At 41.0% G+C, this 8911-nt stretch overlaps 1 protein-coding gene across 1 annotated transcript in view; it reads right to left on the bottom strand.

The window, feature by feature from the left end:
• Nucleotides 1–8911, bottom strand: part of PSMD11 (proteasome (prosome, macropain) 26S subunit, non-ATPase, 11) — a 52566-nt gene that overhangs the window by 23117 nt on the left and 20538 nt on the right. The window contains exon 3 of the mRNA XM_011992870.1: nucleotides 5536–5660. Within this exon, the coding sequence (XP_011848260.1) occupies nucleotides 5536–5660 (125 nt within the window). The remainder of the gene's footprint in view (nucleotides 1–5535; nucleotides 5661–8911) is intronic.

Here is an 8911-nt window from a genome sequence, read left to right as displayed (position 1 = left end):
TTTGAGACAGTGTCTCGCTCTGTCACCCAAGCTGGAGTGCAGTGGCACAATCTCAGCTCACTGCAAGCTCCACCTCCCAGGTTCACGCCATTCTCCCGCCTTGGCCTCCTGAGTAGCTGGGACTACAGGCGCCCAACACCATGCCCGGCTAATTTTTTGTATTTTTAGTAGAGACGAGGTTTCACCGGGTTAGCCAGGATGGTCTTGATCTCCTGACCTCGCAATCGGCCCACCTCAGCCTCCCAAAGTGCTGGGACCACAGGCGTGAGCCACCGTGCCCGGCCAGATACATCTGTCTTACTGTTAGTCCTCAAATAGAAAAAAGCAAGGGAAATCCCCTCCCTTATACTCTCAGTACCAAACTCCTTAACACAAAACTCTAGCTGTCTTAACAGTTTTCTAAAATGTCTTCTTTTACCAGGCACGGTGACTCACATCTATAATCCAGGCACTTTGGGAGGCTGAGGCAAGCAGATCGCTTAAGACCAGAAGTTTGAAACCAGCCTGGGCAACACAGCAAGACCCTATCTCTACAAAAAATTGTTTTAATTAGCCAGGTGTAGTGGTGCACATCTGTAGTCTCAGCAACTTGGGAGGCTGAGGCAGGAGGATTCTTTGAGCCCAGGTGTTCAAGGTTACAGTGAACTACGATCGCACCCCTGCACCCCAACATGGACCACAGACCAAGACCCCCATTTCAAATAAATAAAATAAATAAAACTTCCCATTTTGCCTTGGGTCTCAATACTACCATGACAGCCATCCGCCTATGACTTGCTTGTCTATTCTTTCCCAACACCCAATCAAAAAATTTTAAAAAAGAACTAAGAATAAAGCCAGGTGTGGTGGCTCACACCTGTAATCCCAGCACTTTGGGAGGCCAAGACAGGCAAATCACCTGAGGTCAGGAGTTCAAGATCACTCTGGCCAACATGGCAAAAGCCCATCTCTACTAAAAATATAAAAATTAGCTGGGTATGGTGGCGTGCACCTGTAATCCCAGCTACTCAGGAGGCTAAGGCAGGAGAATCACTTGAACCAGGGAGGCAGAAGTTGTAGTGAGCCAAGATCACACCACTGCACTCCAGCCTGGGACACAGAGAGAGACTTTATCTCGAAAAGAAAAAAGAACTAAGAATAAAAATTATATCCTATTTCCCCAAGTCAGAGACCTTGAGTTACCTAAACGAATGTAGTAACAACACCCAATGCTTACATCTCAATTCAATAAACTCAGACTTTAATTCAACAAAGTATTTCCTGGCTGGGCATGGTGTCTCACATCTGTAATCCCAGCACTTTGGGAAGCCGAGTCCAGAGGATCACTTGAGCCCAGGAGTTTGAGACCAGCCTAAGCATCATAGCAAAATCCCATCTCTGCTAAAAATACAAAAAAAAAAAAAATTAGCCAGACGTCGTGGTGTGTACCTGTAGTCCCAGCTATTTGGGAGGCTGAGGTGGAAGACTCACCTGAGCCCAGGAAGTTGAAGCTGCAGTGAGCTGTGAGCACACCACTGCACATCTACCATAGGGAAGGCACAGGCACAGTCCATACATTCCTTCAACAAAAAGGTATGCAGCTTCTTCAAGCCAAAGTACTCTAAATGCCAGGAATACAACACTTAGAGTATATAAGTATACTCTAACACAGAGTCTCACTCTTCTCACTCTTGCCCAGGCTGGAGTGCAGTGGCACCATCTCGGCTCACTGGAACCTCCACCTCCCCGGTTCAAGCGACTCTTGAGCCTCACCCACCTGAGTAGCAGGGATTACAGGCATGCACCACCACACCTGGCTAATTTTTGTAAAAAATAAATATTTTTTAAAAGGAAAAAAAGATAGGCTGATCAAGGAAAGTCTCTGAGGAAGTAAGATGTAAGATGTAAGCAAAGACTTGAAACAATGTAAAGAAAAAAACCCTGTTAAGATCAAGCTGACAGCAATCCATATGTATATAAATGTCCCAACCCCAGACAGTTTGAAGCATAAGGCAATAAGGCCAGTAATTACAGCTGTAAAGAAAGTAAAAGGAGACTAGTATAGTGGATGTGGTCAGAGGTAGCCATGGTTAAGGAATTTGAACTGTACTGGGAATGAGGAAGGCTCTGTGCTACAGCAAGGCATATAGTGCTTCACCTGAGTGAGATTATATTACAGTAAAGGAGATAAGGCAAGTGTAAAGCAATTGTCATACAAGGCAGAATAATCAGAAATAGAGCATGTACAAAATACAATGTGAGTCACTGAAAGAGTTAAAACCACATCAAACTCAGGAAGGAAAGAGTTGAGAGGAGGTGGAACTTGAGATAAGGCTATGGAAGAGAAAAGTACAGCATGAGGGTCATACAGGCTTGTTCAGCAAACAGCCAGGCATCCAACATGGCTGACATGTTTGATATGCTTAGTAGAGTCCTGGGAGATTAGACTACTGCAGTAGGTTGCAGTGGGTTGTATTATAGAAAACCATTAATTATCTAATTCTGCAGGCAATGGAAAGCCACTGAAGGTTTGAGTTGTGGGAGAAGAGGGAGAGGAATAAAATTATCAGAGGGCTATTTGGTAAGGTATCTCTGACAATGACTGCATGAGGTTTTTGCAGTAGTCCAAATAAAAAATAATTAAGAACCAAACTAGATGGTAGTTGTAAAGAGAGAACACGGCTGGGCACAGTGGCTCACACCTATAATCCCAGTACTTTGGGAGGCCAAGGCCAGCAGATCACAAGGTCAGGAGTTCGAGACCAGCCTGGCCAACATGGTGAAACTTCATCTCTACTAAAAATACAAAAATTAGGCGGGTGTGGTGGTGGGCGCCTGTAATCCCAGCTACTTGGGAGGCTGAGGCAGGAGAATTGCTGAAACCCAGGAAGCGGAGGCTGCAGTGAGCCAAGATCACAACACTGTACTCCAGCCTGGGTGACAGAGCAAGACTCTATCTTGGGAAAAAAAAAAGAGAACAAATACATACGAAAGAGGTGGAGAAACTGAAGAAAGCTGAATTGACAAAATTAAACAAATGGCTGGATGTTGAGGTTGCCCATATTGAGTCTGAGGTGCAGGTGAGACAATCTGGATAATCCACAATTTGCTCCAAAACAAGCAAATAACCTATAATCCACAAAAATTACCAAAAGAAGTCCTGCTTAGTGGAATAAGACTCTGGTTCTTGATAAAAGCAAAGCTGCTAACCATCAAAAATATCAGCTTTAGCCGGGCATAGTGCTGCATGCCTGTAATCCCAGGACTTGGGAGGGCAAGGCAGGCAGATCATTTGAGCCTAGGAGTTCAAGACCAGCCTGGACAACATGGCAAACCCCGCCCCCCATAAAAATACAAAAATTAGCCAAGCATGGTGGTGCATGCCTGTAGTTCCAGCTACTCAGGAGACTGAGGCAAGAGGATCACTTGACTCCAGAAGGTTGAGGCTGCAGTGAGCCAAGACTGTGCCACTGCACTTCAGCCTGGGCAACAGAGCAAGGCTGTCTCAAAAAATGAAAACAAAAACAGCCTTTACTAAAAACTAAAATGACACTGATGATAAAATGATACAATGCCTAAAAGTGTTTCCTTTCACCCTAAGGAAAGGAAGAAAGGTCTTTAATGTATATAAATGTAACGTGCAATGAACAATGACAACATACAACCACAGTTAAGAGACAGCCTAACCAGTCAGGGAGCCACATGACAAAGTCCAGGAAATCCTACTAGTGAACTATAGCAGAGCACTAAAATATGACTTGAATGGATTTCCACAAAGGAATAGGAGAAATGATCATTAAACAAATGTAGGTCAGGTGCGGTGGCTCACGCCTGTAATCCCAGCACTTTGGGAGGCCAAGGCGGGTAGATCACCTGAGGTCAGGAGTTCAAGACCAGCCTGACCAACATGGTGAAACCCCGTCTCTACTAAATATACAAAATTAGCCAGGCACGGTGATGCATGCTTGTAGTCCCAGCTACTCAGGAGGCTGAGGCAGAAGAATCCCTTGAACCCGGGAGGCGGAGGTCGTGGTGAGCCAAGATCGTGCCATTGCACTCCAGCCTGGGTAATAAGAGTGAAACTCCATCGCCAAAAAAAAAAAAAAAAAAAAAAAAATGCTGTTCTACCCACTGAGCTCTAGGTTATGGGGAGGGATAATTTCAGAAACTTCGGTGTGCAAAAAGGAGCAGCTTCCATAATTAACTTTTCTGCCCAAAACCTTCCAAGCAACATTTATCAGTCAGTTTCAAATTAACATTTACTGATCAATCTATTTTAAGGTACTCTATTTCAAACAAAGGATGGTACCACTTTCATGAGTTTTTAAGGTATAATTTTTTTTAAAAGTTAGTTAAGACTAATACCCCAAATAACTTTTAATATATTCCTTAAAATAACTGACACTTTAATTCAAAATAGCCATCTATTTTTTATATACTATCATTAAACAGTTTTGTCAGAGACATAAATTTGAAGACTGCTCTACAAACGAATTTTCTACAAATAAAGTTAGTATATAGTGTTTAAATCAGCATTCAAAGAATCATTAAAGCCAGATTTTACAAAAGGTATGATTCCAAAGTGGGATCCATGTGTCCCAGGTTTCTGAAATTCTCATTTATTCAATACGCTACTATGGCCTTTCATACCTTTCATGCCCACAGAGGCCACAGCAAACAATCAGACATACAACCAACTAGCAATTCTGCCCTTACATTATCTGACATTTTATATTTGTTCATTGCCTGCCTTCCCCATTAAAAAATAATCCTCATGACAACAGTGACTGTGTTTTTACAACTGTATCTCCAATACCTAAAACACTGCCTAACACGTAGCAGGCACTCAATGAGTACTGATCAATATATCCGTAAGAAAAACAACAACTATATTCTTCCTACAAACAGATTCAAGCAATGACAATATACCCTGCTTGAATCTGCCACTTTTTACAGAATGATGTTTAATTTTGGTATGTGTCTCTTCCTGAATTGCAGAAAATACAGTTATCTTTGAGAAGGTTGGAAAAGATTCAGTGATTACAGAGAGGCACTCTTTAATACAGCTCAGGGTCTAGTCTGAACTTGTGGGACACGCACAGGGACACCAGAGTCACTTCTGCACAATGAGACACAAACGGATGGATGCTCACCCCTCAATAAAGGTATATACGCAGCACAAAACATGCTAAGAAGGAGTACCACAAGACTTAATTAGTGCTCAGAAGGAGCTTTGTGACACGAGATGAAAGGTACCACAGACACAGAAAACATTACAAAGGTGTGGCAATACAATACCTCAAAGACAAGAATCAGTTTGTGACCCTGATGTAATGAGGATTCCAGGGACCACTGACAATCTCCACTTACAAAGCAAAGCATGGAACAAACCCAAAGTATCAAATGCCCTGTAACAAAGAGAAACTGACATGATAAGTCCTGTGCTGTCCTCCCAGCTTTCCCTTCCACATTAGTACTAAAGTGCAGGCAGGCATTTCTCTCATGGAAACAAACTTTTCTCCATATCGTCTACTTTCTGTCATTAATATCACTTACCTCCTGCCCTGTAGCTGCTTCCATATCAAGAAACAGATCAAGAAGAGATCGGACCAGGCGAGCTGCTTTAGCCTTGCTGATGGAATTCAAGAAGGGTCGTACATACTTCAGGAGTCCCCCAAGCTCTGTATGAAAGGCAATTCAAAAAGAGAAGTAAACATCAACATTTGAGACAAAATACCCACTTAAGAAATTGATGGAATGTCATAAAAATCAGTACTTACATCACTGGAATCAGTCTAAATGAAACTTACTAGGAGTTTAAAGCATTCCTAGCAAATAGCAGAGTAGCAAAAACACATTAACATCATATACCAAATTTGCATTGTTACCTACTCAGCCACTGGATTACTATGAAGTTCCAAGAAAAGCTCATGTCTCTGCTTCATTTATCCATCTTAGTGAAAGATAAACAGCCAAGTATTCATAATCTCAAAAAGCAGTTTTCTAGAACATGAAATATGCTGTGTCCCTGCCACCTTCACAAAATTACTTCCTCACAACCAACAAATATGATCAGGTTATACAAGTAATTTTTTTCTAATTTCCAAGTCTGCTTCAGCTGTTCCCCTTAAACAGACAAGAGATTTCCCACTCCAGATTCCTTTTTCATGTCTTTCTGCAGTGCTCCCCAGTTTAGCCTTTCTGCAATATCACTTCCCTGGCACTCTTCTGAATAAACTTTTCACATAGAAGAGTGTTTTGCCCTTAAAGTGCTACTATATCTCTTTTAAATTCCTCATTAATCTTCAAAACCTAAGTCTTAAACTATGACCAAAAAAGGGATCCATCATAGAGCTTTTCCCCCACTTTATAGAAGAGGGCAGTATACGAACTCTAAAGAAACATCTTTCGAAACAATGAACTAGAGATATGCTTGTTAAATAGTAAAAATTAGAGAATGTTTCAACTAAACAGCTAATGAGGTATTTTTGGAATGTAGGTTAAAATTACTTTAGTGCCACTGCCTCTTTAATATTCTCCAATTGCAGACTCACCCTCCTGAGAACTCTAATTCAGGGCAAGCAAACCTCACCCTCCAGAGAATGCTAATTCAAGACCCTGAAATCCTCATCTGCCTGAATAGTCAGAGAATGCATGGGACTGTGTCAGGCACTTAAGAACTTGATATAGAGTAGAAAAGTTCATCTTTTCCCTTCACTCCCCAGTAATGACCTTTGATTCCCAATGTTTAAAACTTTTTGTCATTCTGCCACCTCATTCGCCTCTGCACAAGACTACAGCATATACTCCTGCTTTCAAGAGGCACTAATGCCATAATCCCATCTGAAATGTCTTGCCATCTTCTCAGCCTATATAAATCTTATATATCCTTTTACGTCCATCTGAAGTCCTATTGAGTTTTCCATGTAACTCCAGTCTACAGTGATTCTCCCCCTCAAATTCCTTTTGCATTTATTTCAATTATATTATGTAATGATAGCTTTTTTAAAGTAGTCCGGAGCAAAGTCCCTTCTCCCACAGAATTTCCTCCTGTGCCTGAACAATTCTGAATGATTTCTAGTCACAGAAATGTTCACAAAGCAGCCTATTCTAATGTTGACCAAAACAAATTATTCCTTTTTGAAACACAAAACAGAAATCTATACCTTCTTTCATATGGCTTTAAATACTTAAAGGTAATTATCATTTACATTTCCCTAATTTTCCCTTTATCCAAGCTTAACATCTTTGGCTATTTCAACTGTTCCTCCAAAGTCCTTGTTTCTAGATAACTTAGTTGCTCTCCTCTGAACAAACTCTACTTTCTAAAGGTACTACCTGTGGTATTTTGTGGTACCCAGAAATGAAAACAACTGCTCCAGGTAGGGTCTGACAGTAGACCAGGAGGCCATGATATGTAACATAAGAGAGCATGTTTTGCTTTTTCTAACACCTCTCTTTGTTCAGACCGAGTCCATTAAAGTCCTTTTTAATAGACTACTGTCAAAACAGGTAATTCCCCCAACTTCCTCTGTTTTGAAAAATACTTTAAGTATATAACTTAATCCTTATCACAACTGAATTTAATCTTCCTGGCTTTGGCAATAACTGTGAATTTTAATTCTGTCTTCTAACTGTACTGAGTCATCTACAAAAATAAGCATGCCTTCTGAAATGGCTTTAACCATGATTCCAGATGCTGACCAGAAAAACAAGGACAGATCTTCATGACACAATACCTGAAGACTTCCCTTCAGGTTGACAAATGATCATTTATTAACATGTTTTGGATACAGTTACTCAGCCCATTGTAAATTCATAACCTGTACCTTTGATATTAATATTATGGCAAATGTTCAACTATCCTGCTTACATCAGATATGTAGTCTATATCATTCCTCTAATCCAGAGGCTGGCAAACTTTTTCTGTGAAGGACCAGACAGTAAATTTTTTTGGCTTTTCAGGTTATATGGTCTTAGTAGCAGGTCCTGAACTCACTCAGTCACACACAATGGGGAAACAAATGGGCACGACTTTGTTCCAATAAAACTTTATTTACAAAAACAGGTGGCACACAGACCCCTGAAAATCTATGGGTCTGATAAAGCTAACAAAAAAGAGAACTAGGCTGGGTGCGGTGGCTCATACCTATAATCCTAGCACTTTAGAAGGCCAAGGCGGGCAGACTGCTTGAGCTCAGGAGTTCAAGACCAGCCTGGGCAACATCGCGAAACCCCCACTCTACAAAAAATTAGCCAGGCATGGTGGTGTGGGTCTATAGTCCCAGTTACTTGGGGGACTGAGGCAAGAGCATTGCTTGAGCCCAGGTCGAGGCTGCAGTGAGCCAAGATTGTGCCACTGCACTCCAGCTTGGGTGACAAAGTGAGACTCTGTCTCAAAAAAACAAAACAAAACAAAACAAATAGAGAGAACTAAGGTGAATTTGGAATAATCTGTTCACAATAAATCCACTGTTTTTAAGAGATTACTATCTCCTTATCAAATAATCTGTCCCAGAACTCTACCACTAATGACCATGTATAGTGTCTATTCTTTATTTTTAATTTATTTCAATGTGCAGCACACAGTGAATACATCTATTCTTTGCATTATCCTCTTGAAAGGCAGGATATTTGCCTCAGTTTCCTTATACCTCTCCATGATTTTTCTCAGAATAATAAATGGCTCTATAGTTACATCTGCTAGAACTATTTTTTTGATAATAAAAGAAACTGTTAGAGCCTAGAGACCTGAACTTATTTACAGAGACTATCTGCTCTGTCTTCTCTCACGTATTTCTATCTTTCAGTTTGAAAATCATTTTCCTTCCTAGAAAAGGCAGAAGCGAAACATGAGCTAAGCAGTCTGCCTTTCTAACACCTGCTAGCATTACAATATTTTCTCTAAGCACTGAGTGTTATTCTTCTTACC

Source organism: Mandrillus leucophaeus, unplaced genomic scaffold (genome assembly GCF_000951045.1).
Source record: "Mandrillus leucophaeus isolate KB7577 unplaced genomic scaffold, Mleu.le_1.0 Scaffold419, whole genome shotgun sequence".
NCBI classification, from domain to species: Eukaryota; Metazoa; Chordata; class Mammalia; order Primates; family Cercopithecidae; genus Mandrillus; species Mandrillus leucophaeus.
This window is presented reverse-complemented; position numbering and strand designations above follow the sequence as displayed.